Genomic DNA, 25,649 nt, shown 5'->3' with positions numbered 1-25,649 from the left:
TTTCTCCTTCCCACACTTGGCAAACTTCTCAGGGAAACATTCTTCCAAACGTGTACCGCTGAAGATGACTCTGCCCCGAATGAGCTCTTTCGTTAACAGAAACTGACACAGAGTGTTCTAATTCCGAGCAAATCCAACAGTCAAAACAGAAGTCAATTTATCCAGGCAGGGCACTATTGTATCAACTCATGTGTTTCTTGTGCACAATTAAATCCACATACATCGACATGTAAATAACACCTACTTGGTTGAGTTGGAGGAGGAGAAAAATGAAGCAGGGGTTCACAGTCCTCCTGAACCTTTGTTCTGCTGCGGCTAGTTTGCAGTTTCACGAGGGCTACGTTGTCTTCACGTGCCCTGGCGAGCCAGGGCACCTGCTGTGCGCGACGCCAGGCCCCAGGAAAGCTCAGGGTCCCTCGGGCTTCACATCAGCTGAAGGCTCCCGCTTGGTGCCTCGGTGGCGGCACAAAACTGCCAGCACGAGGCAGGGCAGCCTGTTTTGGGCAGCAGAGCATCAGCGCTCTCAAGCGCGGAGAGGCGCTTTGCCACGCGCAGCAAACGAATACTGGGGCTGCAAAAGGAAAAAGCCGGAGAGAAAATTAAAAGGGGGCATCTTGGCTCTTACAACGTGTTTTTTGCACGGCCCTTTCCGCAGCCATTCAGAAATGAGCTCGTGACTTGGTAGCTTTCAAAACTGGAAATGCAGCCGTTAAAAGGCAAGTCTCCGTGGTTTGCCCTGCAAGCCGCTGGGGGCCCGCTGGCCTTGGCCTGTTTGGAGCTGGCTGCTCCGGCAGCAGGACAAGAGCACGTTTGCACAAGCGCCTGCCCGGCGAGGCCGCATCCCGCCCGAGGTCGGTGCGCCCAGGCGGGGGCCAGCCCCTGGCTACCAGTGCCGTCGTGGTGCAGCCCCATGCATGTGCGCACCCAGCTCGGCAGGCGGCAGCGGGTTCGGCCCGAGTTGGGCTGAAGGTGCGAGGTTAAGCGGCGGCGCTTGGGACCAGTCTCCGTAAGGACTGCGTAAGCCCCGAAGTGACCTGCGTGAGAAGGAAAGGCTTGTGCGATCGTAGGATTTATCCAGCGAGGTCTTGCAAAAGCAGCAGCATCCTGGACATTGTTCGCACCAGTGCCTTCACTTTCTCCGACGTATCAAATTTTGCACCCACGTGTGAGAAATGGGATCTCGCACGGATATGCGTGAGACCGTTTAACTTGATAGGAGTTATTTCAGGAACTAAAGGACCACTTGCTCTGAGAGTTGAACTGAGTGATGACTGAGACAACCAGCGTCTCCTGCCTAAGTAGTTTGAGGGGCAAACCCCAGAAGATGACTTCTTTAAGCTAAATCACATCCATGGCAGTAGAGCAATAAACATTTACAAGCTGGCCTTGAATAAACGGAGGCTGGAAATTACAAGATGGTTTCTTCTTGGACCAGCTGAGTTTCAAGGGTTTTGAGGTGCTGATCACGTGCAATCATCAGGCTGCTGCTGTTCTGCAGGACAGGGTGGGCCACTCAGTCACAGGTATGCCAAAACAGGAGGTCATTTCTGCCTTCCTCAGCTGAAGCATTCGCTTTCTGCTGGGTTGGGTGGCTACTGAACCCCTTCTGAGCTAATTCAAATCCTTAACCTGGCAGAAAACCGACTAGCAAAAACTTGGAGCTGGAGAGTCAAGACTGGACACAAAGGCAAACTCAGTTTCTGTATGGCAGGAAACATCCCTTACTTTTCTTCTGAAGGAACGTGATTTGCCATCTCTGCCCCCCTTCTTGTCTGGAGTCTCTGAACAACTGCACCTGCAGCCATCGGAGCTTCTCGGGTGGAGTGCGGTTTAGGAGCGAAACACCAGGGCTCTTCTTGGCAATTTGTGAAGCAGTATTATCGCTTGTTTTAGAGCTGGAACAACCTAGGTGTGCCCCAGAGTTATCTGGGCATACAACGTTAAGTGTCAGAGAGCAGATTAAAGGTCGGGAAGTTTTACTGTCCAGGTTTTGTTAAAGTCTTGGTTTAGTTTCTCCTCTCCAAAGTCTATTCCAACTATATGAATCTCAGGTGCCTCTCAGAGAGGGATACACCCCAAGCCATCAAACTGAATGGGCCATCGAAGAGTGGCACAGGCTCAACTGTCTTGCTTATTTCCATATGAAATTCTCCTTTTTTTTACGTTCTACCAGTGATAGTACTCATGTCAAGTTTTTTTTGCTTTCTTGTTGACTCCTCCCTGCTGCAGCATAATCCACTGGCTTACTATTTTATCTCCATATCGGCCTGTACTATTTCTGCTGGGTACCCAGAGCATTGCAGTGGAGATGCTGCCAGGAAACTCCTCTCTCCAATGAGACAGAGATGCCCGCTTTTTGGTAGAGCTCAAATATGTTCTCAGCACAATCCAGAAGTTGGGAAATAACTTGGGAAATAAAGGTACAGTGGTTTCTCCATCCGGAGACACCTGCACCGTCTGCTGGGGGCGATGGTCCGAGCAGAAGGACCTGGGGACACACGGACGAGAGGGGCACGGTCAGGGAGCGCTCAGGCCTTCCACAGTGCCGGGCAGGGGGGCAAAGGGGGCACCAAGGAGCCCTCCGCAGCCCGGCTCCAGCTCCGGCCCCGGCAGCCCTTACTTGTACTCCCGGAAAAACTGCGTGACGCAGCCGTTCTCCGAGGCGCACGGGAGATGGAAGCTGCGGCTGCAGCCCTCCTGCTGGCACGCGATGGCGGCTCCCCGCTCGCCGCAAACAAAGCAGCTCTGCAGAGAGCACAGCAGCCCCCGTCAGCGACGGGCCCTGGGCCTCCACGGCCAGCCCCACGCCCCCACCAAAGGCCCAGGCACCTGGGCCCTGCTGCCTCCCGGCCCGCAGAGCCACCTCCCGCGCGAGGCTGCTGCCGGCGCGGCAGCCGCCAGGAGCTCCCGGCAGCAGGAGCCTTGCCCAGAAGTGCTCGGAGACACCGGCGTGCCTTTCCCGTGCCGCAGGCTGAGCTCTGCCGAGCCTCTCCGCGCACAAACCTCCCCGGCCCCGGCCCCGGCCCCGGCCCGGCCAGGTCCTGACCTTCTGGGCTGCGCTCTTTATTGTCCGCCTGATATCTGCGGGCAAGAACCCGCAGATTCCTTCCTGGTCCGTGCCGCGCTGCAGCAGCCCGCTGGCCAGATACTGAAAAGCAGAGGAGCGCAGGAGCTCAGCGGGGAGCTCGGAGGCAGCGCGGCGGGGGGACGCCGGGGCAGCACCCGGGGCAGCTCACCAGGCAGCACTCGTGGACGCACAGCCCTTTGGCACGGTGCGTCGGCCCGCAGATGTTCGCGCTGACGTCCGCTCGCCGACACAGCATGCACGCTGCGGGGGAGAGAGCAGGCGTGCCCAGCGGTGAGCGCCGCGCCCGGGCCGAGGCAAGCGTCCCCGCGAGACTCCCCGAGGCCCTGCTCGGCCCCGGCCTTGCCGGGTGACCGCGCCAGGCTGCGGAGCGCAGCGAGCTGTGGGGACGGGCACGACGCCCTCACCCTTCTCGCTCGAGTCCGGCGCCTTCCTCTTCATCGTGAGCGCAGGGGTGGTCGATGGAGCACTCTGGAGAGCCCGGCCACAGCCGCGCCGGGGTTTCTCTTCCAGCCGCTGCTCTGACGCCCCTGCGGGAGAAGCGCGTCCCCAGTGAGCATGCAGCTCTTTATACGTGTTCCAGGCGGCCATGTCACAGAGCACTGCTGTGACACAGCTCTAGTGAGGTGATGGCCATGTCACAAGGGACAGCAGGAAGCAAAGGGCGCTCATGCTCCTATTTGACAAGCTCACCCCGCATTTGCGGCTGTGCCACAGCAGTGGTCTGTGGTCACAACAGTGGCCGCCCGGGCAGCAGGCTCTTCCAGCGGCCACGACATCCCTACAGCCGGCCCTGAGCCCCGCACGGGACGAGCCGTGTGCCAGCCCCAAGCACTGGCACCCATGTCCTGCCCCCAGGAGAATAAAACTGCCCCCTCATCTCAACTGCCCTGGCAGATCCCACTTTTCTTGGCTTCCTGCCTTTCTCGGGGGCTGGTTCTGGGGAGGGGAGCGGTGGGGCCGTGTTCTCTGTGCACGTTGGCAAGACCTTCCGCAGACGTGGCGAGCGGCTTGGCCACGTGCCTCTGGCCTTGCTGGCCTCGGGAGGCCGGGTGGGCTGAGCCGGAGCGAAGGGCAGTTGCTGGCAGCTGAGGAGCCAGGGGAATCTTGGCTTTTGGGTGGGAGCCTCAGGGAGGAGTTTGTACAGGACGGGGACTGCAACATCAGCATTTGAGATGCGAGAGGGCTCTGCAAGGGCCGTCCTAGGGGACGCACAAGAGGTCTACTATGGAAATCAGGGCTGCTCCGGCATCAGCATGGTGGGAACGACCCCGGGATTAGCTGGGGTGAGGGTCTCCCTCCCGTTCTGCCCACAGCCCACCTCCCCAGGGTCTCCAGACCAACCACCCCCCCACCACTGGTAGAAAGGTGGCCGGCTCCAGTGTGCCCTCGGTGTCGCCCCACTGCCCATGGGCAGGTGCAGCTTCTGCTGCGCTCTCACCCAGGCACGCAGCACCCTGCTCAGGGGACACAGCCCATCGGCTGTGGCCGGGGTCTTGTCCTTGGGTGCAGCCCACTTAGGTGGAGAAGCAAGGAGCCAAGGGGAAAGGCACAGGCTGGAGCAGTGTGGCCAGGAAACACTGAGCTCCAAAGAGCCAGAAGAAGACGAGGAACTGCTGGAGCGCCAACAGGAGCCTGGAAAGCCCCGTTTGGCCGGCCCGGCCCTGGCCCCCCACCCAGAGGAGGAACCAGGGGCTGGACAGGGGGGTGCCATCGCAGAGCAACATGTCCTGCCCCTGCCAGGGGCATCTCCACTGGGGCCCCCAGCTCTGTGTCCCCAGGGGCACACAGAAGTGGACAGCAAGCAGCGCTCCCCCCAAAAGCACGGAGAAGAGGTGCAGCACCCTGCAGGGAGGCTCACCCAGAGGGCCAGGTGGCGGGGCTTCACCTCAGGGAAGGAGAGGTGGAGATACCTCACCTCCTGCACCCCCACGTCCTCTGCACACACTGGGCACCTGGGGGCAGCCAAGGGAGCAAGGCCGAGGGAAGCAGCCCTGCCCAGGCACCACCAGTGCCCAGAGAGTTTGGGGTAGCCTTAGGGCAGATAGGGCAGCTTGCCCCACTGAGAAAGCTTCTCCCCAGGGAAAAGCAGGCATCCTCCCCATCCCTCGGGGGATGCCCACAGGCAAGAACTCACAGAGTCTTTCCTCCTCAGGCCTTTGCTGCAACAGCCTACGGGCAAGTTAAAAAAAAAGACAAAATTCCAGGAGTCAAGGAGGTCAGTGAGGCTGAGACTGTTGCTGGGGAAGCTGGAGGGAGACCCAAGGGAAACTCACCAGGTAGAACTCATGGACAGAGTCCCTTGCTGGGGGTGTTTCGGCCCACAGATAGCGACACTGGTATCTCGGTGACAGAACATGACAGCTGGAGCAGAGAAGGAAAAGCCCAAGCTAGTAGCACCCTGACAGGCAGAAGAACAGCCCTGCAGCCACCCCGTAATCGGTGTGGGCGTGTGCTGCAGGGGCCTCTTGTCTTGATGGTGCTTTTGCTCGGCAGGCAGGGAGAGCCCCTTGTAAGTCGGAGGCCAGTGGCATTCTTGGCGCTCAAGGGGTCACTGAGCTGTCTTGAGCGCGGAGCTCCCAGGAACCTGGGCTCCAGCCTGTGCCCCTATGGCACTGCGCCTTGCAGACAGCCTTGGCCGAGTGACAGCTCTGTGAGCAGGCTGAGGGTCACAAGAGGTGCCTTTCTCTTGCTGAGAAGCCAGGAGGCCTCTGGTGCCTTGAGCACCGAGGGTTCCCTGTGCTGCAGGGGCCGACGTCTTTGCTTTGGTCCCTCAGGATGAGGCAGCTTGGCTGAGCCCGCAGGTGGAATGAGCCCCTGTGTAAGGGAGGGGCGAGTCTCTTCCGCCTGCCTCTCCCGGCCCCTCCCCAACCAGCCGTGCCCCCGGCGTCCCGGCCCTTCCACACTGGCCTCCAGCCCGGACGGAGGGCTCCAGCCAAGCCTCGAGCCTTCTGCGCAGACGTGCTGTTGGAGGAGGACCCTGCTTCTGCAGCACGGGCTGGTAAGGGCAAGAAGGGCGGCCCCTCTGCCAGGCCCGAGCTGTTGCCCTGGCTGGCGCTCCTGCAGACCGCTGTCTCTGGAGCAGGCCTGGAGGACTGTGGCCCGCCCGCCAGCAGCCTCTACTGTTTCCCTCCGGGTGCCTTTTGAAGGGCACCATGTAGCGATTGCCGTGGGTGAGTGGGGAGCCGGTCTTGGTGCGGGCGGGCTCTCGGGGGGCGTGTCAGTGCTGGCGGGGGTGTGGAGGGGAGGTGGAAGACGCTGCGAGATGCGCAAGGGAGGGGCCTGGGGTGCTCTTGGGGCTCGAGCGCCAGGCCGTGCCCTCGCTGGGGAGGGAAAGCCCTCCTGCTCTTGGGCCGGTGCGCCTGGGCTGGGGAATGGCGTTGCTTCTTCGCTGTGCTGATCTTGTTCCTTCACCGTCCCCATAACTGGCAAGCGCCACCCGGGCATGAAGCCCTTCAGGCACAGACCTCGGCCCCGCTTACGGCGAGGTCAGGCAGCTCAAAGCCGTAGGGCTGGCCTCTGCCGATATCCCTTAAAGGGAAGGCTCGTGCCATGCATGGGCGCTCCTTACAGCGCTGCCATGCCGAGGCTCCAGAGCAACGAGCCGCACTTCTCCAAGGGCGCTGGCCTGCTCCTCGCTGACGGGCTCAGCGGGCCTGAGGAGCTGCCAAAGGGGCTCAGGAAGAGCCTGCCTTCTCCCCAACAGCAAGGGGATGCGTTCTGCACCCTCTCAAAGCCCTTCTCAGGGGGATGCAGGAGGACCCTTTGGTTAGCGCACACAGCGTTGCCTCTTTTCTGCTGCTGGGAAGCCTCGATAACTACTACTGCAACGATTTGAAATGCCTGCAATTGTATGAACTAAACAACTGCACAGAACAGAGTCTCATCGTATTTGCATAGATGAGCTGGCAGAGGCAGAAGCAAAGGAATTCAATCGCTTATCATGAGTCAAATAAGCAGTGACTGTTTAGTGTGTAAGACCAAAACACATGTTGCCCAAAGGGCAGTGCTAAGATTAAGAGAGTGCCTGAATTTCCCTGTGTTCTGGTATCCCCGTTTTGGAACAGATATCTCCAACTTCATGTGCAAACCTCCCCATTTCTTTGCCTCTGCTGTATAGAGACTTGGGTTTCCGTGCCACATAGCCGAGGTAAAAAGGCCTCTGTAGTCTCCAGAAATGTTTTCCGTGCCTTGCTATTTTTCCTTGAAATAATTCATCCTTAATGTTCACAGAGTCTCTAACAAGAGACGAGAGCACTGGCTAAAGTTGTGAGCGCGCCTCTAGGGCTGCTTTTCCACGTGTCAGCGTTCCCTGGGGGTTCTTTGCCTGCGGCCAGGCAGGGCCCCTGAGGAAGGTTTCAGTGCGCGGGGCGATCTCCCTGCAGCACCCCAGCAAAGCGTTCCTCTGCCCAGAGCCTCCTGCCAGCGCCCGGCCTGAGAGCGCCGCGGGGAGAGCTCCCCCTGCTCCAACCGCTGGGCCCTGCTGCCCGACGTGTGCTTGAGGCCCCCAGGTGTGCGCACAGCCCTGCTGGGGGACCAGGGGCCCTGGGGGAGAGTGGACAGGGTCTTCCTGTGCTGCGTCGCCACAGCCTGGATGTGGGACGCCCGTTAACCCTGGACTCGGGCTGAGAGCGGCCTGCTGGGCCAGAGATGCCCCACAGGATCCATCCAAGCACATGTGGCCAGGAGAGCCCAGGTTTCACGGCCAAAAGGCCAGGGTGCTGCCCGGGCACCCGCTCACCAGCAATGTGAACTGCTCCCGTCATGCCAAGGAAGTCTAGGAGTCCCCTGGCTCCTCAGCTGCCAGCAACTGCCCTTCGCTCCGGCTCAGCCCACCCGGCCTCCCGAGGCCAGCAAGGCCAGAGGCACGTGGCCAAGCCGCTCGCCACGTCTGCGGAAGGTCTTGCCAACGTGCGCAGAGAACACGGCCCCACCGCTCCCCTCCCCAGAACCAGCCCCCGAGAAAGGCAGGAAGCCAAGAAAAGTGGGATCTGCCAGGGCAGTTGAGATGAGGGGGCAGTTTTATTCTCCTGGGGGCAGGACATGGGTGCCAGTGCTTGGGGCCGGCACACGGCTCGTCCCGTGCGGGGCTCAGGGCCGGCTGTAGGGATGTCGCGGCCGGCGGAAGAGGCGGGAGCGTCGTGGCCGTCGCTCTGGCCCTGGCCGGCCCGCCTGGGGGCTGCTCTCGGCAGCCGGGCAGCTCAAAGACGGCCCCGCTTCGGCCTCGGCCTGGTTCTCGGTGCTGGAGCTCGCCAGGTCGGATCTGGAGCTGGAGCCGGAGGTGGTAACGGAGCTGGAGGAGGCCGGCGATTCAGCCTGGCTGCTGGTGCTGGAAGTGGCCAGCTCTGATTCGGAGCCGGAGGCTGCCGCGGAGCTGGACGCCGCCGCCGATCCTGGGCGGCTCGTGGTGCTGGGGCCGGCCGGCTCTGGCTGCGCCCTGGGGGCTGTGAGGGGAGGCGGGAAGGTCAGCAGCACGGCCGCAAGGCCCCGGGGCTGGCGAGGCCGGAGCGGTGCCCCCAGCCCTCCCGCGGGCACAGAGGCTCTGCCAGCCCTGCCCTGAGCACCCACTGCCAGGCCTTGCCCGGCCCTGGCCCCAGCCCCAGCCCCGGGCCACCTGGCTGCTTTGCCTCTTACCGGGGCCCAGGCCGGCACACGCGTCGCATTCCCAGGCCTCTGCGGCCGTCCGTAGGGCCGAGCAGCGTCGGTGGGTCCCTTTGGAGGCGCAGGAGGAGCACAGCAGCAGCTCCCACGGCCTGGGGAAGCAAAGGGGTCGGTGCTTGTGGCAGCCAGGGCTGGCGGCGAGGCCAGGAAGGCAAAAGCACGGACGGCAAAGGCAGCGCAGCGAGGCAGCGCCCGGCCCAGCTCTTGCGCTCAGCGCCTGCTCCCGGCGTGGCGGCAGCTGCTGCCGCGCCGCCACCTGCCACGTTGCTGCTTTGCTCACGTACCCGCTCTCCTCCGCCTGCTCCCTGCCTCGCCGGTAGAGGCACCGGCCGGCGTCGCACCGGCTGTGCCTCTCGTACAGCTCATCAAAGTGGCCGTCCTCCTCCCAGGTGGGCAGCCTGCAGGAGAAGGGAGGCAAAGTCGGGAGGCTGCCCTGTGCCGCGCGCTGGGCACGTGCAGGACGCCCCCGCTCTCCCGGCCCCCCGCCCCGCTTCCAGCTCCGTGGGGAAGCCGGGGCCCGGCCAGCAGGAGCCCTGCGGGCCAGCACCGCCTCGGGAGCCCTTGGCCCCGCACAGCCCTTGTGCCCTCCTGTCCCGGGAGCCCGGCCCAAGGGCAGCAGGAAACCTACCTGAACGGGACCATGATCCCCATTTTCAACATTTCTGCCAGAAATTTCCTTTTGTTCTGGCATTGCAGGCAGCGGAAGCAGGCCCTGCCGGCGCTGAACGCCTGCCCCTGTGGGAGAGACAGCAGCAGCGTTAGCAGGGCGCTGCTGCTGGGCCCGGGCCGGGCCGGGCCCGCAGGGCGAGGGAAGGGCCTCCTACCTGGACGCAGGCCCGGTGGAACCAGGCCCCTTGGCACACGGGGCACACCATGGTGCCGAAGGAGAGCTGGTCCTCCAGCTGCTCCATGCAGATGATGCAGGGCGTTTCTCCATCCGGAGACACCTGCACCGTCTGCTGGGGGCGATGGTCCGAGCAGAAGGACCTGGGGACACACGGACGAGAGGGGCACGGTCAGGGAGCGCTCAGGCCTTCCACAGTGCCGGGCAGGGGGGCAAAGGGGGCACCAAGGAGCCCTCCGCAGCCCGGCTCCAGCTCCGGCCCCGGCAGCCCTTACTTGTACTCCCGGAAAAACTGCGTGACGCAGCCGTTCTCCGAGGCGCACGGGAGATGGAAGCTGCGGCTGCAGCCCTCCTGCTGGCACGCGATGGCGGCTCCCCGCTCGCCGCAAACAAAGCAGCTCTGCAGAGAGCACAGCAGCCCCCGTCAGCGACGGGCCCTGGGCCTCCACGGCCAGCCCCACGCCCCCACCAAAGGCCCAGGCACCTGGGCCCTGCTGCCTCCCGGCCCGCAGAGCCACCTCCCGCGCGAGGCTGCTGCCGGCGCGGCAGCCGCCAGGAGCTCCCGGCAGCAGGAGCCTTGCCCAGAAGTGCTCGGAGACACCGGCGTGCCTTTCCCGCGCCGCAGGCTGAGCTCTGCCGAGCCTCTCTGCGCACAAACCTCCCCGGCCCCGGCCCCGGCCCGGCCAGGTCCTGACCTTCTGGGCTGCGCTCTTTATTGTCCGCCTGATATCTGCGGGCAAGAACCCGCAGATTCCTTCCTGGTCCGTGCCGCGCTGCAGCAGCCCGCTGGCCAGATACTGAAAAGCAGAGGAGCGCAGGAGCTCAGCGGGGAGCTCGGAGGCAGCGCGGCGGGGGGACGCCGGGGCAGCACCCGGGGCAGCTCACCAGGCAGCACTCGTGGACGCACAGCCCTTTGGCACGGTGCGTCGGCCCGCAGATGTTCGCGCTGACGTCCGCTCGCCGACACAGCATGCACGCTGCGGGGGAGAGAGCAGGCGTGCCCAGCGGTGAGCGCCGCGCCCGGGCCGAGGCAAGCGTCCCCACGAGACTCCCCGAGGCCCTGCTCGGCCCCGGCCTTGCCGGGTGACCGCGCCAGGCCGCGGAGCGCAGCGAGCTGTGGGGACGGGCACGACGCCCTCACCCTTCTCGCTCGAGTCCGGCGCCTTCCTCTTCATCGTGAGCGCAGGGGTGGTCGATGGAGCACTCTGGAGAGCCCGGCCACAGCCGCGCCGGGGTTTCTCTTCCAGCCGCTGCTCTGACGCCCCTGCGGGAGAAGCGCGTCCCCAGTGAGCGTGCGGCGCGGGACCCACGAGCGGCGAGGCAGGGCCACCCACTGCCCCCCGGGAGCCCGGCACCAGCCCCTGCCTCCCCCGCCCTCACCTCCCCAAGCTGTGTGGAGGTGCTGCCTGCGCACTGGGGCCCTGCCGGGCCGCGCGGCTCTTTATCCGCAGCCCGGGCGGCCATGTCACAGAGTGCCGCTGTGACACAGCCCTCGTGAGGCGGTCGCCATGTCACAGAGGACAGCAGGTAGCCGGCAGCGCTCATGCCCATGTTTGGCCCGCCAGCTCACCCCGCATCGGGAGCCGTGTCACAGCAGCGCTCTGTGACATGGCCGCCCGGGCCGCGGATAAAGAGCCGCGCGGCCCGGCAGGGCCCCAGTGCGCAGGCAGCACCTCCACACAGCTTGGGGAGGTGAGGGCGGGGGAGGCAGGGGCTGGTGCCGGGCTCCCGGGGGGCAGTGGGTGGCCCTGCCTCGCCGCTCGTGGGTCCCGCGCCGCACGCTCACTGGGGACGCGCTTCTCCCGCAGGGGCGTCAGAGCAGCGGCTGGAAGAGAAACCCCGGCGCGGCTGTGGCCGGGCTCTCCAGAGTGCTCCATCGACCACCCCTGCGCTCACGATGAAGAGGAAGGCGCCGGACTCGAGCGAGAAGGGTGAGGGCGTCGTGCCCGTCCCCACAGCTCGCTGCGCTCCGCGGCCTGGCGCGGTCACCCGGCAAGGCCGGGGCCGAGCAGGGCCTCGGGGAGTCTCGCGGGGACGCTTGCCTCGGCCCGGGCGCGGCGCTCACCGCTGGGCACGCCTGCTCTCTCCCCCGCAGCGTGCATGCTGTGTCGGCGAGCGGACGTCAGCGCGAACATCTGCGGGCCGACGCACCGTGCCAAAGGGCTGTGCGTCCACGAGTGCTGCCTGGTGAGCTGCCCCGGGTGCTGCCCCGGCGTCCCCCCGCCGCGCTGCCTCCGAGCTCCCCGCTGAGCTCCTGCGCTCCTCTGCTTTTCAGTATCTGGCCAGCGGGCTGCTGCAGCGCGGCACGGACCAAGAAGGAATCTGCGGGTTCTTGCCCGCAGATATCAGGCGGACAATAAAGAGCGCAGCCCAGAAGGTCAGGACCTGGCCGGGGCCGGGGCCGGGGCCGGGGCCAGGGCCGGGGCCGGGGCCGGGGAGGTTTGTGCGCAGAGAGGCTCGGCAGAGCTCAGCCTGCGGCGCGGGAAAGGCACGCCGGTGTCTCCGAGCACTTCTGGGCAAGGCTCCTGCTGCCGGGAGCTCCTGGCGGCTGCCGCGCCGGCAGCAGCCTCGCGCGGGAGGTGGCTCTGCGGGCCGGGAGGCAGCAGGGCCCAGGTGCCTGGGCCTTTGGTGGGGGCGTGGGGCTGGCCGTGGAGGCCCAGGGCCCGTCGCTGACGGGGGCTGCTGTGCTCTCTGCAGAGCTGCTTTGTTTGCGGCGAGCGGGGAGCCGCCATCGCGTGCCAGCAGGAGGGCTGCAGCCGCAGCTTCCATCTCCCGTGCGCCTCGGAGAACGGCTGCGTCACGCAGTTTTTCCGGGAGTACAAGTAAGGGCTGCCGGGGCCGGAGCTGGAGCCGGGCTGCGGAGGGCTCCTTGGTGCCCCCTTTGCCCCCCTGCCCGGCACTGTGGAAGGCCTGAGCGCTCCCTGACCGTGCCCCTCTCGTCCGTGTGTCCCCAGGTCCTTCTGCTCGGACCATCGCCCCCAGCAGACGGTGCAGGTGTCTCCGGATGGAGAAACGCCCTGCATCATCTGCATGGAGCAGCTGGAGGACCAGCTCTCCTTCGGCACCATGGTGTGCCCCGTGTGCCAAGGGGCCTGGTTCCACCGGGCCTGCGTCCAGGTAGGAGGCCCTTCCCTCGCCCTGCGGGCCCGGCCCGGCCCGGGCCCAGCAGCAGCGCCCTGCTAACGCTGCTGCTGTCTCTCCCACAGGGGCAGGCGTTCAGCGCCGGCAGGGCCTGCTTCCGCTGCCCGCAATGCCAGAACAAAAGGAAATTTCTGGCAGAAATGTTGAAAATGGGGATCATGGTCCCGTTCAGGTAGGTTTCCTGCTGCCCTTGGGCCGGGCTCCCGGGACAGGAGGGCACAAGGGCTGTGCGGGGCCAAGGGCTCCCGAGGCGGTGCTGGCCCGCAGGGCTCCTGCTGGCCGGGCCCCGGCTTCCCCACGGAGCTGGAAGCGGGGCGGGGGGCCGGGAGAGCGGGGGCGTCCTGCACGTGCCCAGCGCGCGGCACAGGGCAGCCTCCTGACTTTGCCTCCCTTCTCCTGCAGGCTGCCCACCTGGGAGGAGGACGGCCACTTTGACGAGCTGTACGAGAGGCACAGCCGGTGCGACGCCGGCCGGTGCCTCTACCGGCGAGGCAGGGAGCAGGCGGAGGAGAGTGGGTACGTGAGCAAAGCAGCAACGTGGCAGGTGGCGGCGCGGCAGCAGCTGCCGTCATGCCGGGAGCAGGCGCTGAGCGCAAGAGCTGGGCCGGGCGCTGCCTCGCTGCGCTGCCTTTGCCGTCCGTGCTTTTGCCTTCCTGGCCTCGCCGCCAGCCCCGGCTGCCACAAGCACCGACCCCTTTGCTTCCCCAGGCCGTGGGAGCTGCTGCTGTGCTCCTCCTGCGCCTCCAAAGGGACCCACCGACGCTGCTCGGCCCTACGGACGGCCGCAGAGGCCTGGGAATGCGACGCGTGTGCCGGCCTGGGCCCCGGTAAGAGGCAAAGCAGCCAGGTGGCCCGGGGCTGGGGCTGGGGCCGGGGCCGGGCAAGGCCTGGCAGCGGGTGCTCAGGGCAGGGCTGGCAGAGCCTCTGTGCCTGCGGGAGGGCTGGGGGCACCGCTCCGGCCTCGCCGGCCCCGGGGCCTTGCGGCCGTGCTGCTGACCTTCCCGCCTCCCCTCACAGCCCCCAGGGCGCAGCCAGAGCCGGCCGGCCCCAGCACCACGAGCCGCCCAGGATCGGCGGCGGCGTCCAGCTCCGCGGCAGCCTCCGGCTCCGAATCAGAGCTGGCCACTTCCAGCACCAGCAGCCAGGCTGAATCGCCGGCCTCCTCCAGCTCCGTTACCACCTCCGGCTCCAGCTCCAGATCCGACCTGGCGAGCTCCAGCACCGAGAACCAGGCCGAGGCCGAAGCGGGGCCGTCTTTGAGCTGCCCGGCTGCCGAGAGCAGCCCCCAGGCGGGCCGGCCAGGGCCAGAGCGACGGCCACGACGCTCCCGCCTCTTCCGCCGGCCGCGACATCCCTACAGCCGGCCCTGAGCCCCGCACGGGACGAGCCGTGTGCCGGCCCCAAGCACTGGCACCCATGTCCTGCCCCCAGGAGAATAAAACTGCCCCCTCATCTCAACTGCCCTGGCAGATCCCACTTTTCTTGGCTTCCTGCCTTTCTCGGGGGCTGGTTCTGGGGAGGGGAGCGGTGGGGCCGTGTTCTCTGCGCACGTTGGCAAGACCTTCCGCAGACGTGGCGAGCGGCTTGGCCACGTGCCTCTGGCCTTGCTGGCCTCGGGAGGCCGGGTGGGCTGAGCCGGAGCGAAGGGCAGTTGCTGGCAGCTGAGGAGCCAGGGGAATCTTGGCTTTTGGGTGGGAGCCTCAGGGAGGAGTTTGTACAGGACGGGGACTGCAACATCAGCATTTGAGATGCGAGAGGGCTCTGCAAGGGCCGTCCTAGGGGACGCACAAGAGGTCTACTATGGAAATCAGGGCTGCTCCGGCCTCAGCATGGTGGGAACGACCCCAGGATTAGCTGGGCAGAAAGGTGGTCGGCTCCGGTGTGCCCTTGGTGTTGCCCCGCTGCCCATGGGCAGGCGCAGTGTCCCCAGGGGCTACCCAAAACTCTGTGGGCACTGGCAGTGCCCGGACAGGGCTGCTTCCCTCGGCCTTGCTCCCTTGGCTGCCCCCAGGTGCCCACTGTGAGGGGAGGCCATGCGGGTGCAGGAGGTGAGGTATCTCCACCTCTCCTTCCCTGAGGTGAAGCCCCGCGACGTGGCCCTCTGGGTGAGGCGCCCTGCAGGGTGGCTGCACCTCTTCTCCATGCTTTTGGCGGGACCGCTGCTTGTTGTCCACTTCTGCGTGCCCCTGGGGACAGAGGGCTGAGGGCCCCAGCGGAGATGGCCCTGGCAGGACACGCTGCTCTGCGGTGGCACCCCCCCTGTCCGGCCCCTGGTTCCTCCAGGTGGGCTGGGAGGTGCAGGGGCTGGCTCAGGGCTGGCATGGCACAGGGGTTGCCCCAGTTGCTCAGCGTGATGCCCAGCAGCAGGGGCGCAGAGGAGGGCGATGGCACTGCCCGGCTATGACGATGCCCGTGCTCTGTGCCTGGCAGGTGCTGGCTGACATTGAAGGGGTGCAGAGCCTGCAGGCTCGGAAGGTGAGAGAGGAAGAGGAAGAGGAGGAAGAGGTGCCCCATCGATTGGATCAGGATTCTGCCCTGCTCTCCTGCCAGCTCTCCCTGCTGGAGCCAGCCTCCCAGGAGCACAAGGTACAGCTCATGCCACAGGGCCCCCTTGGGCAGGAGACACCATGCAGGCTCTGTGGGCACCCAGATGTCCCCACTGCCCCAGAGGGACTGTGGGCCCTGCAGGGAGCCCCAGCTGTGTGGCTCTCTGGTGGGGAGGGACACAGCGCTGGCTGTGCTACAGCGTGGCTCAGCCCTGCAGCTGGGGTTACCTGGAGCACAGAGGTCTGGTCTTTGCGGCCACCACCCTCGGGGCCTGGCATGGGACTGGGTGGCTGTGGGGTCGGAGGTGCCCGGCCTGCTTTACCCCAAAATAAAAACGCTGTGCCTCAGACTGGGCAGCGCCAGTGCGTGACTGCTGAGCAGGGAGGGTGCTGAGCAGGGAGCGCTGACTGAAGTGGGGGGAGGCAGAGGGGGGGGCGCAGGTCCGTGCAGCGATGGGTGTGGGCGGAGGTGGCTGCTGGAGGGGCAGCCTGGTGCCCAAAGAGTTAAGATGAAAGCTGGTGCCTTGGCCAGTGGCATGCCCTAATCGCCCCAGAGGGAGGTAGGTGGCCCCTGCCCATCACCATGGCCTCAGAGCTATGGAGGGAGGAGGATGAGCAAGGCACACTGCTGCCCATCTGCCCTGCGTGGGTGCAGGCGTTTTGGCCTGGAGCAGCTCCTCCCTCCCTGAGCCCTGAGCCCTGAGCCCTGAGCCCTGCCGTGGGACTCAGAGCCTGCAGAGAGAGAGCCTACCCTGCGGCTGGAGCCGTGCCGGACTCTGCCCCTCGCTGTCCTTTTGCGCGCCCGCTTGGGCAGGACACATGGCAGAGCCTGCCACCGTGCCCCATGGCTAAGGGTGCCAGGGGTGCAGGGGGAGGGTACCTCCTGGTTGCGCAGCCCCCAGTGTCCAGGTGGCATCTCCACAGCATCCACACACAGGAGGTGAGGCAATGGCGCAGACCTCGTTGAGGTGCCCCTACGTCTGTCCCCCAAGCCCTGGGGAGGCCTTGGGGCTCATCTGCCCCTGGAGAAGGACCAGGCCTGGCACAGTGGGCAGTCAGGCTAGGGAGGCACCTGGACTCCAGGTACCCCCCACTGAGCGTTGTCTTTCTTTGCTTTGCTGCAAAGTTTCTGAGGTGCCTGGGAAGGGCACAGTGGGTTGGGGACGCCAGTCCTCCCTTCCCGAGCACCCGCGTGCTGCTAGGACCCAGCAGCTGCCTCCGTGCGACTGCGAGCGCTGTCAAAGGGCCGGCAGAGCCCAGAAGTGACAGCCGGTGCCATCCACAGCTCGCAGGCTACAAGCAAACAAGATGACTAACGGGTAGCAGGAACGAGGAACAGGGAACACGGCGTTGCCTGGGGCCGGAGGCCCCGCTTCTGCTGTCGGAGTAATGCTAGCAAGAAGGACCAGCTCCAGCAGCCTGACGAGAAGGGGAGCATCGCTCATCTCCCGAGGAGCAAAGGTACCCTGGTGCCACTCCCCCCGGGAAGGCTGGCAGCAGGAGTGGGGAGGGGTGCTGGAGTTGGGGTGCAGGGATGGGGCCTCTACTGGGGCTGCGCAAGGGTTAGCAGAAGGGTTAGTTTGCCACTCTTTGGGGACTGCCTCTATTCAGCGAGTGCCAGTGAGCGCAGGGCAGGGAGAAGGGCTGTCAACCTGGCGTGGATCCCGGTGGATCCTGGTGGTGCCCCAGGGAGCTGTCCTAAGCCAGCCTCAGGACAGACTGGCCTCTGGCCCTGGGCTCGCAGGGCACTGCAACCTCCCCAGGGCCTCTCCTTGCTCCACCGTCTCTGGGGTGTTCACTTCAGCTTGGAGAGCATCTCTGGGTTCCCCTGTGGCTTTTCCTCATTTGGCTTCTTCTTCTTCTTCCTGCCCCTCTCCCCTCCGCCACAGGCAAGGAACCTGCTAGTGGAGAAGACTGCGACCATGCCTGTGGCGGGCTTTCCCTCTAAGGGACGCAGGCAAAAAGCTTTTGCTGGCCGGGTGCTGGAACCTCTGGCTTAGCCCTCGGGGGGAATGGCGAGCCAAACGGGGCTGAACACCACGCGTGGCCTAGAGCAGCTCTCCATCTCGGAGCAGTCCACCTTCCAGGAGGTGGTGGGCCTTCTCTGCATGGTCCTGCTCACTGCCACTGCCCTGGTGGCCAACACGGTGGTGATGATCGTCATTCTCAAAACCCCCCTTCTCAGGAAGTTCATCTTTGTCGGCCACCTCTGCCTGGTTGACCTTCTCTCCGCCATCTTCCTCATGCCCCTGGGGATCATCTCAAGCTCCTCCTGCTTCAACAGGGTGATCTACAGCATTGCCGAGTGCCAGACCTTGATATTCCTGAATGTCTGCTTCATCAGTGCCTCCATTCTCACCATCTCCATCATCAGTGTGGAGCGGTACTACTACATTGTCCACCCCATGAGGTACGAGGTCAAGATGACCAGTGGGCTGGCTGTGGCCGCAGTCGTCTTCATTTGGATCAAGTCTGCCCTCATGACCGTCTTGGCACTGGTGGGCTGGCCACAAGACAACGGGGCCACCAGCGCCAGCCGGTGCACAGTCTACTGGAGCCCAGGAGCCCACAAGAAGGTCTTTGTGGTCATCTTCAGTATTGTCTGCTTCATCTTGCCCACCATCATCATCTTCACTGTCTACTGCAGCATCTACCGTGTGGCCCGGATGGCATCCCTGCAGCAGCTGCCCATGCCAGCACGGGCAGCTGCACCCAGGCACCGATCCGACTCCATTGCCAGCCAAGTGACCATTATCACCACCAGGAACCTGCCGCTGCCCAGGCTGACTCCAGAGCGCTTTTGGGGAGGCAACAAGGCCATCCTCACCTTGGTCCTCATTGTGGGACAGTTCTTGTGCTGCTGGCTACCCTTCTTTGCTTTCCACTTGCACTCCTCTGTCACTGCTGACACGGTGGGTGGGGGACACGGGGAGATTGTGGTCACCTGGCTCGCCTACTTGTCCTTTGCCATCAACCCCTTCTTCTATGGGCTGCTCAACCGCCAGATCCGGGAGGAGCTCGCCAGGCTCGGGCGCAGCTATCTCAACCGGCCACTGGGCCAGGAACTGTGTCTCTCTGTCTCTGAGGCCTCTATCCAGGAAAATTTCCTACAGTTCCTCCAGAGGGCAACTTGCACACTGGAAACCCACTCTAGCTGCATCAGCTCTAGCCCCAGGAACAGGCTGGACCAGACCAGGACGGGCTTCCCCATCCCAGGTCAAGTCCCCGAAGAGAGCAGCTGAGGAAGAGGGAGCCCTATGCCACCATGCAGGGCAGCAGGGCAGGTAGGGAGCCCAGAAGAGACCAGCTTGATCCATTTGGGCCTTGCCTCTTGGATTTGGATGGGTCCTTGTCCAGATTTTGCCTCCTCTCCAGGCTTATATGGCAGAGGAAGGCGACTGCCAGGTTTCTCCACATGGGAGAAGGCAGCAGATTTTGAGGTGTCTCCATCTCCCAAGGTTTTTCCTCACGCTGGGATCATCTCTGGTTCCACCAGCACAGCACAGCCACGTGGACAGGCTCTCCTTGGGACACGGGAAGGGGAAGCTGGGCAGCTGAAGGGCTTCTATGCGGAAGCGGAGGAAGGAGTCCCCCCCGTTTCCCATCAGCCTGGTGGGACCCACTGCGAGGGCTGTCCATGAACAGCAGAGAAGGACAGGGGTCCCCCACGCCCTGCCCAGGAGGGATCGTCCCAGCTAACACCACTAACGCCAGTAACGCCAGGGCTTTGGGTGGGAGATGCTCCGGTCCCCGGACACCATGCCGAGCTGAGAGAGCCAGCGTGGAGCCCGCCGTCCTCGGGCTGCACCTAACCCTCCACTAACGTCTGGGCAGAGGAGCTCTTGTAACCCATGCTAGCTAACAGGGGAGAGGTGCCCGCAGCGCTGTCCCCTGCGTTTCCCCCCCCGGCGCCTAGCGGCAAGAGGCGCTGGGAGAGAGGCCCTGCACCTGGCAACCCTGCGACGGGTTGAATGAGCAGGGCTGAACTAGCGGCTGTGGGGTGAAAGAGGGAGCGGTGCCAGGGAGGCGGGCATGGCAGGACCGTGCTCTCCCACCGCCCGCGCCCTGGGGAGCCGGAGGGAGGATGCCTGCTGGCACGGAGGGCCGTGGTGAGTCAGTGCCGGGCTGTTTACTGACACAGCCAGCCGCGCCGCGAGCCGAAGCCGGCCCGCGCGGCAGTCATGTGCCGGGCCAAGTTGGGCCAGCGGCCAGGGATGCGGGCAGGCGGATGCTGCTCAGCTGCGGGCCTGCGGAGGAGCCGGGAGCGGCGGTTCCCCCACCGCTCGGGCTGGGGTGCTGCGAGCGGCAGGGGAGGAGACAGGGGGCTGCCTGCTGCCGTTCCCCGCCGTGCCCAGGAGCAGGGAGCAGCGGGCGCGTTGCCCCGGCACGTAGCAACGGCGGGACCCGGCGCCTCTCCCCGTGCAGCGCGCACTACTGATAAGGCGGCCCCTATCTCCCGCTGCCGGGGGGGGGGGTCCCCTCCGCTTGGCGGGGGTGGCTCTTTCTTCTCGCAAATTTTATCTTTTTATTAAACCATTGATAAGTTACAAAGGAGGAAAAAATATAGACTTATATATACAGTATTTCCACGCCAGTCGGGGCTGGCTCTTGGATGGGGCTGCTGGGAGGCGCTTGCCGTAGGGTGGCTTGGGGAGAAGGTGGGTGCCAGCCCCTCCCCGCCCCGGCCCAGAGCCAGGGAAGGGGGCCCCCCCAAAACACCAGCCGGCCCCTCAGCCTGCAGCACTCGGCTTTCGGGTGCCGGCCGCGGGGGCGGCAGGAGAGGGGCAGCGGTGTGGGCAGGGCAAAGAGCCGGAGGCTGGGGTCCCTTCGAGGGTACAGGGCGCTGGGGGGGGGGGGGGGACATGGACCTGGCCGGTCCCTGGGGTGCGCTGCCCGCCGCCCCGTGCCAGGGCACGCAGGGGTGGCACAGATACGTGGGGGAGCGGAGGGGGCACGGCGCTGCCGGGCCAGGCGCAGAGCCTCCTTTCGTCGCGGGGGCATCGCTGCTCCGAAAGCCCTTCCCTTGCCCGGGCGCCTCGGGGGGGTCAGTGCCCAGCGGGGCTGGGGCAGGGCAGGGGGGTGACAGGGAGGTGTCCTTGGCACCGGCTGGCACCCAGGGCCCCTTTGCCCACCCTGGCGGAGGGGCTCAGTAGGGCGAGAACTTCTGCCTGTCGGCTTTCTTGGTGCCGTTGGCCGCCGAGATCTTGGTCGTGTAGGTGGCGGTGCTGCCGTTGGGACCCGCCATGGAGGACGGGGACAGTGCCAGGAAGGACACTGGCTTCAGGCCGATGAAGTTGGAGAGGGAGATGGTGTAGGGGGTGCCCAGCAGCGCCGGCGGGGCTGCGGCGACGGCCGGCAGCGCGGCGCCGGAGGCCGGGGTGAGGGGCTGGGAGAAGCCCACGCCGAGGTCCACGGAGCCGGGGCCCGGCGGCGCCTGGGAGGTAGATTTGGCCGTCTCTAAGCTGGCGAAGCAAGCGAGAGGGACGGGGTGGGTGAGGGCCAAGGGGCAGAGCGGGTTACCCGCCCTGGCCCACCCGCCTCGGGACACAGGGACCGAGCACCCGCCTCCTTTCGGGGGGGGGTGCTCAGCACCCGTCTCCATCGCACGGCCACGGTACGCCGTCGGGGAGGGCTGGAAACCTCGGCGTCTGCTGTCCCGCACCCACCACCTCGGGGTCACAAAGCCCAGCCCAGTCCGTCCTTTGCGGTGCTGCTGGGGCTTCACCCGGAGCGGGGTCCCCCAAAGCCGCGGGCGGCCCTGGGGATGTGCCACCCGTCGCTAACCCCCCCAAGCTGTTTTGGGGAGGGGGGTGACCTCAGGTCTGCCTGAGGGCTGGCGCTTACCAGGCGGTGATGAGGTACTGAGCCAGGGTGATGCTCACGGGCGACCCCGTGATGGTGACGTGCCGCTCGCTCGAGCCCTCCGTCTGGTTCCCGATCTTGATGTGGGCGCCCGACATTTGCCGGATCTCGCTGATCTTGCTGCCGTGGCGGCCGATGATGCAGCCGACGAGCTGCGAGGGCAGGAGCCGGGGTGAGAGGGGGCCTCTTGCCGCCGGGGCCGGGCTGTCCCCGCTCCCGGGGCTTGGGGCAGGGAAGGCACGGGGGGCAGGATGGGTGCCAGGATCCCAGGCCAGGGTTCGGGGGCGATTGGGCGTCTCGGCTGGGCTGGCTGTGACCAGGGGGGAGAAGCCGTGCCAAGCGGGCAGCTCCCGGCATCTCGCCTGGGCGCCACATACGCCTGCAAACGGTGGGGAAACTGAGGCAGGCCCGGGGAGGGGAGGCCAGTGGGGAGCCCCCGCTTTCCTGTCCCAGCTGGCTGGGTTGCGATATCCCCATGGCCGGACACCTGGGTTCATCCCTGGCATGAGCCAAGCCCTTCGCTCCGTGCCTCAGTTTCCCTTTTCCCGCCCCTGCCCTGGGTCCTTTCCGAGCCGGGGGGACCAGGGCAAAGCCACCCCGTGCAGGGCCGCAGGGCGGGCAGGGTGGGCACCCGCCGAGGTGCCCCTCGCCCGCCCCGGCACCCGCACGTACGTCGTTGGGCACCAGGAACTCCTGGGAGCTGCTCTGGGAGCCGCCGTCCAGCCCTGCGGGGAGAGAGAGAGGCAGAGCCGGCGGGGTCAGGGCTGCGCGGCGCCTGCGGCCGGCGGGCTGGCGGGGGGGACGGGGACGGCCCGGGCCGCGGGAAGCGCTCACCTGGCACCACGGCGGGCGCGAAGGGCAGCGCGTGCCCCGACAGCTGCTGCAGCTTCGTGACCTGCCCGGCGGACGGAGGAGGAAGAGGAGGAGGAGGAAGAAGAGGTTAGGAGGGTGGGGGGGGGGGGTGGCGGCCGCCCCCTTGATGCCCGGCCGGGGCTGTGCCCCCCGCTGCAGGGCTCGGCGCGTGCCGGGGAAGGGCTCACCTCCGCGGGAGAGACGCCGGCGTACTGGCCCTGCACGGAGAAGCCCTGGAGCGGGGGGAAAACGGGTGTCAGCCGGGGGCCACCCAGGGGACCCCCCCTTCCCCTCGCCCACCCTGCAGCCCGGGGCGCCGCGGCCCCCTTACCTGGTTGGCGGAGAGCAGGATGGTGCCCAGGGAGAGGCCGGGGTGGTAGGGGATGGTGGCCCCCTTCGGAGGCGACTGGAAAGGCGGGCAAGGAGGCGGAGGGGATGAGAGACGAGGTCGAGCCCCCCCCCCCACCCCCCCCAGCCCCCGGCGCTACCTCCAGGATGACGGCGCAGATCTGCCGCACGCACTGGACGATGGCGTCGGGCACCCCGGAGACGGTGACGGCCCGCTCGGTGGAGTTGGGCAGCAGGTCGCCGGCCACCTGCACCTGCGCCCCGGTGCTCTGCGGAGACGGAGCGGGCGGCTGCGGGCGCTGCCAGCGGCGCGGCGAGCTGCCGCGGCCTCAGCGGCGCCCGCCGGGGCTTCTGCAGCCCTCTCCGTCTCCGTGCCCAGCGTGGCCGGGGGCGGGGGGGGGGTACCGAGGGCGGAGGGGTCGGCGGGGAGGGCGCCCCGCCGCCTCACCTCGCGGATCTCCCTGATCTTGGCTCCCGCCTTGCCGATGAGCGAGCCGCACTGGCTGGCGGGGATGACGAGGCGCAGCGTCACCGGCGGTCTGCCCGGCGCTCCCCCGTCGCCCGCTCCCAGGTCCTGCGGAGCGAGCGGCGGCGTCGGCCACGCGGGCTCCACCCCCCCCCCGCCGCCGCCACCCCGGCAGCCCGAGCGCCGTGCTCGCTCCCCGGAAACGAAGGGAAGGTTGGGGGGGGGGGTCCCACCTCCTCCAGCTTGAAGGCGATCATGGCGACGGCGCGGAAGACGGCGTCGGTGGAGCCGGTGATGGTGGTGATGCGCTCAGGGCAGGACCCCTCCGAGATGGTGACGCGCGCGCTGCTCTGGGGACGGCGGCACCCGCCGTCAGGCGCCGCCGGACCCCCGGCCTCCAAGCCCCCCGCCGCGGGGACCGCGGAGCCCCGCGGCGCGCGCTTACCTGCTCTCGTATCCTCTTGACGGTCTCTCCTTTCTGCGGGAAGAGGGACAGGGCGGGCGGTCAGGTCCAGGAGAGCCCGCGCCTGGCCGGACCGGGGACCCCCAGGTCTTACCTTGCCGATGATGCTGCCGATCTCCTGTGAAAGCAGAGAGGGGAGCAGCCCCGTTAGCGGAGGGGGGTCCCCGTCCCGCGTGGCCTCGTCCACCCGGAGCCCCGGCCAGGGAGCGCCAGGCGCGGGAACGGGCCGTGCCCGGCTCGGCGCGGGGCAGGGGGGGGGGGCAAACTCTCCTGCAGACGCCGTGGCCCAAGGGCCGGGGAGCCCCGGGCGCTTACCTTGCCGTGCATGAGCATGCGGAGCGTCAGGGTGATGCTGAGCTCCGTCTCCTCGGAGCCGCCGTCGGCGCCGCTCGTCCTCTCCGGCGACGCCATGGCGGCAGGCCGAGGCGAGCCTGCGGACGCGGAGCGGGCCGGCGGGCTCGGCGGAGGGGCCGGCGAGGCGCGGTGAGCGTGACCGTCCCCGGGAAGGGCTGCGAATCGCCCCCCCCCGCCCCCCCTCCTCCCCGGGCCTCAATCCGCAGCCCTGAAAACGCTCGTGGCTGGCAAGAGGGGAAACTGAGGCACGGCCCGCCGCTCCTCTCGGCCCGCCGCCGCCGTGCCGGCCCCGAGCGGGGAACAATCGCCGTGTGTGTCCGGGCACGGGTGGGCGGCTGCGCCCGGCCCGCGTCACCGGCGGTTCCCGCCAGGCCGGGCCGCCGGCGATGCCAAGTGGCTCGGGAACAAAGCGGCCGTGTTGGGGCTGCAGCGGCCTGCCGGGGGGGGGCACGTGTGATGGCGGCGGTGGGGGGGGGACGGGGGGACGGTTATTTTAGGCGCTGGCAGAACTGGCCACCGCCGTGGCACACCTCCCGCGTCGGGGGCAAGCTGGTGGCCTCCGCTCCGGCGGGCTGGCTCCCCGGGGGGGCGTTTGGGAGCCAAGGGGGGGCCCTGGGGCGGGGGGAGGTCAGTGGTTTGGGGCGGGGGGGACGGACACAGCCGTTCCCAGCGGGAAGCAGCCTGACACGGGCACGGCGCAGCCCGCGGCCACAAAAGATCCCGCCGGAGGGAGGAGGAGGAGGAGGAGGAGGAAGGCGCCGATGGCCGGAGCGGGCAGGCGGCAGCCGGAGCCCCCCGGCACGCTGCCACCCCCCCCCCCTCCCTGGGCCGGGGGGAGGAGGGAGGGGGCTCTTTGCTAAGCCACCAGCCCGGGCACCACGGCCACCGGGACAACTTTGCCGGGCTGGCTCCCGCCGCGGTGGCACCGCGCTGCCCCGCCCGGGGGGCGCTCGGCGGTACCTGTCGGTGCGGTGCGGTGCGGAGCGGTGCGGTGCGGAGCGGAGCGGTGCGGTGCGGAGCGGTGCGGAGCGGTGCCTGTCCGCGCGGTGCGGAGCGGTGCAGCGCGGTGCGGAGCGGTGCGCTCAGGACCACAGAAGGGGCCGCAACAACGGCGGGTGCGAGAGGCGCGGGCCAGGCTCGCAGCCGCGGCCCCCAGCGCCGAGCGCCGCGGCCCCCCTCGCTCTTCCCCTCTCCCACATCCCTCCCTCCGGGATCCTATTACAGCGGATAAGAGACACTGGAAGGAACAATGCACCCTGGGTAAGGCCATCTGCCACCGCTGGGGACATTCCTGCCCCCCCCCGCCCCCCCCCCCGGCTTGGCTCTCGCATCACCCCACTTTGTAATTGCGTTTTTTTTTCCTGGAAGCCGATCAGCTGGCAGCGCTGGCGGCCTCAAGGACACGGGGCGGGCGCAGGGCAGGCAGGGACGGGGCCCCGCCGCGGGCTGGCGCGCCAGGGTCGCTCCGGACCCCGCGCCGACGGGCGCCGAGGGATGCTCCGCACGCGACGGGCCGCCCCGGACGGAGCCAGGCTCTGGGTGCCGGGGGCTGCAGGTGGCACCTGCCGACGGGGCGGGTGGGAGCCCGGGGAGGTCAGGGCACAGGGGGCTACGAGCCGGGATACCCTGCGGCTGCCCGGGACCCCGCACCGGGAGCGGGTCACCCTCCGCTCCCCCCCATCTCCGCACGCCGCCTGCGCTAAATCCTCCCAGGCCCCCGGCGTAAGCAGCTCAAGCCAGGCCAGCCGGGGGGGCAGGGGGCACCCCGCTGCGGCCTCCATCTGTGCCCCGGGTGCCCGGCTTAGCGCGCCGAGATAGTGGCGCCGAGGTGGTGGGCGGGGGGCTGGCCACCAGCTGGCCCGCCGTCCGTCCGTCCGTCTGTCCGTCCTTCTCGCCCCCCTCCCCATCTGTTCCTCGCAGCCGCTCGTTCGGTAAATCCCCCGGGGCGCTTTGACACGCCGCTGCCGCCGCCGGCGGGCAGGGGGCCGCCAGGGCTGGCAGTCACCTCTTAAGCCCCAGCAGATTAT

At 67.0% G+C, this 25,649-nt stretch overlaps 5 protein-coding genes across 6 annotated transcripts; 2 read left to right on the top strand and 3 right to left on the bottom strand.

Annotated features, from left to right (window-relative positions):
* Positions 1–423: 423 nt before the first annotated feature.
* Positions 424–3,341, bottom strand: LOC138061005 (PHD finger protein 7-like). Its single transcript, XM_068907514.1, has 6 exons — positions 3,237–3,341; positions 3,047–3,148; positions 2,621–2,745; positions 2,290–2,488; positions 1,413–1,492; positions 424–571 (listed from the first exon to the last, which is right to left on the bottom strand). Exons 1-6 carry the CDS (start codon positions 3,321–3,323, stop codon positions 424–426), a joined length of 741 nt encoding a protein of 246 aa, XP_068763615.1. The 5' UTR covers positions 3,324–3,341.
* Positions 3,342–8,176: 4,835 nt separating this feature from the next.
* LOC138061004 (PHD finger protein 7-like) lies at positions 8,177–10,580 on the bottom strand. The gene is made up of 8 exons (XM_068907513.1): positions 10,476–10,580; positions 10,286–10,387; positions 9,866–9,990; positions 9,571–9,733; positions 9,375–9,481; positions 9,031–9,144; positions 8,720–8,838; positions 8,177–8,529 (listed from the first exon to the last, which is right to left on the bottom strand). Exons 1-8 carry the CDS (start codon positions 10,560–10,562, stop codon positions 8,177–8,179), a joined length of 1,170 nt encoding a protein of 389 aa, XP_068763614.1. The 5' UTR covers positions 10,563–10,580.
* A 205-nt stretch (positions 10,581–10,785) lies between these two features.
* LOC138061003 (PHD finger protein 7-like) lies at positions 10,786–13,321 on the top strand. Its single transcript, XM_068907512.1, has 8 exons — positions 10,786–10,876; positions 11,399–11,521; positions 11,783–11,967; positions 12,288–12,412; positions 12,545–12,707; positions 12,797–12,903; positions 13,134–13,247; positions 13,315–13,321. Exons 1-8 carry the CDS (start codon positions 10,786–10,788, stop codon positions 13,319–13,321), a joined length of 915 nt encoding a protein of 304 aa, XP_068763613.1.
* A 3,875-nt stretch (positions 13,322–17,196) lies between these two features.
* On the top strand, positions 17,197–18,602 carry GPR62 (G protein-coupled receptor 62). The gene has a single exon (XM_009688091.2). The coding sequence runs from the start codon at positions 17,290–17,292 to the stop codon at positions 18,517–18,519; it is 1,230 nt and encodes a 409-aa protein (XP_009686386.2). The 5' UTR covers positions 17,197–17,289; the 3' UTR covers positions 18,520–18,602.
* Positions 18,603–19,719: 1,117 nt separating this feature from the next.
* Positions 19,720–24,821, bottom strand: PCBP4 (poly(rC) binding protein 4). 2 transcript variants are annotated; one of them, XM_068960315.1, is made up of 13 exons: positions 24,583–24,821; positions 23,584–23,699; positions 23,363–23,386; positions 23,251–23,283; positions 23,039–23,155; positions 22,788–22,913; positions 22,480–22,608; positions 22,323–22,397; positions 22,180–22,224; positions 21,974–22,034; positions 21,812–21,864; positions 21,122–21,291; positions 19,720–20,739 (listed from the first exon to the last, which is right to left on the bottom strand). In XM_068960315.1, exons 2-13 carry the CDS (start codon positions 23,677–23,679, stop codon positions 20,424–20,426), a joined length of 1,245 nt encoding a protein of 414 aa, XP_068816416.1. In that variant the 5' UTR covers positions 23,680–23,699; positions 24,583–24,821; the 3' UTR covers positions 19,720–20,423. The 2 variants fall into 2 exon arrangements, with proteins under 2 accessions (XP_068816416.1, XP_068816417.1); XM_068960316.1 differs by having other exon boundaries at positions 23,584–23,725; positions 24,583–24,815.
* Positions 24,822–25,649: the final 828 nt, after the last annotated feature.

This window comes from Struthio camelus, chromosome 14 (assembly GCF_040807025.1).
Source record: "Struthio camelus isolate bStrCam1 chromosome 14, bStrCam1.hap1, whole genome shotgun sequence".
NCBI classification, from domain to species: Eukaryota; Metazoa; Chordata; class Aves; order Struthioniformes; family Struthionidae; genus Struthio; species Struthio camelus.
The sequence above is the reverse complement of the archived record's forward strand: the minus strand, read 5'-3'. Positions and strand labels throughout refer to the sequence as shown.

Excerpts from the sequence above, each read along its gene's own strand:
- LOC138061005 (XM_068907514.1), bottom strand. The coding sequence starts at position 3,323 with ATGCTGTGTCGGCGAGCGGACGTCAGCGCGAACATCTGCGGGCCGACG. Across the intron at positions 1,493-2,289 it reads TCTCCACTGCAATGCTCTGG|AACAGCAGCAGCCTGATGAT; the intron begins GTACCCAGCAGA and ends CCTGTCCTGCAG. Across the intron at positions 572-1,412 it reads GTCCAAGAAGAAACCATCTT|CCCCAGTATTCGTTTGCTGC; the intron begins GTAATTTCCAGC and ends TTCCTTTTGCAG.
- LOC138061004 (XM_068907513.1), bottom strand. The coding sequence starts at position 10,562 with ATGCTGTGTCGGCGAGCGGACGTCAGCGCGAACATCTGCGGGCCGACG. Across the intron at positions 10,388-10,475 it reads GCGTCCACGAGTGCTGCCTG|TATCTGGCCAGCGGGCTGCT; the intron begins GTGAGCTGCCCC and ends TCTGCTTTTCAG. Across the intron at positions 8,530-8,719 it reads GTGTGCCGGCCTGGGCCCCG|CCCCCAGGGCGCAGCCAGAG; the intron begins GTAAGAGGCAAA and ends CTCCCCTCACAG.
- LOC138061003 (XM_068907512.1), top strand. The coding sequence starts at position 10,786 with ATGGAGCACTCTGGAGAGCCCGGCCACAGCCGCGCCGGGGTTTCTCTT. Across the intron at positions 10,877-11,398 it reads GCGGGAGAAGCGCGTCCCCA|GGGCGTCAGAGCAGCGGCTG; the intron begins GTGAGCGTGCGG and ends CTTCTCCCGCAG. Across the intron at positions 12,904-13,133 it reads GGGATCATGGTCCCGTTCAG|GCTGCCCACCTGGGAGGAGG; the intron begins GTAGGTTTCCTG and ends CTTCTCCTGCAG.
- GPR62 (XM_009688091.2), top strand. The coding sequence starts at position 17,290 with ATGGCGAGCCAAACGGGGCTGAACACCACGCGTGGCCTAGAGCAGCTC.
- PCBP4 (XM_068960315.1), bottom strand. The coding sequence starts at position 23,679 with ATGGCGTCGCCGGAGAGGACGAGCGGCGCCGACGGCGGCTCCGAGGAG. Across the intron at positions 22,398-22,479 it reads TCTGCGCCGTCATCCTGGAG|TCGCCTCCGAAGGGGGCCAC; the intron begins GTAGCGCCGGGG and ends CCGCCTTTCCAG. Across the intron at positions 20,740-21,121 it reads CAGTACCTCATCACCGCCTG|CTTAGAGACGGCCAAATCTA; the intron begins GTAAGCGCCAGC and ends TTGCTTCGCCAG.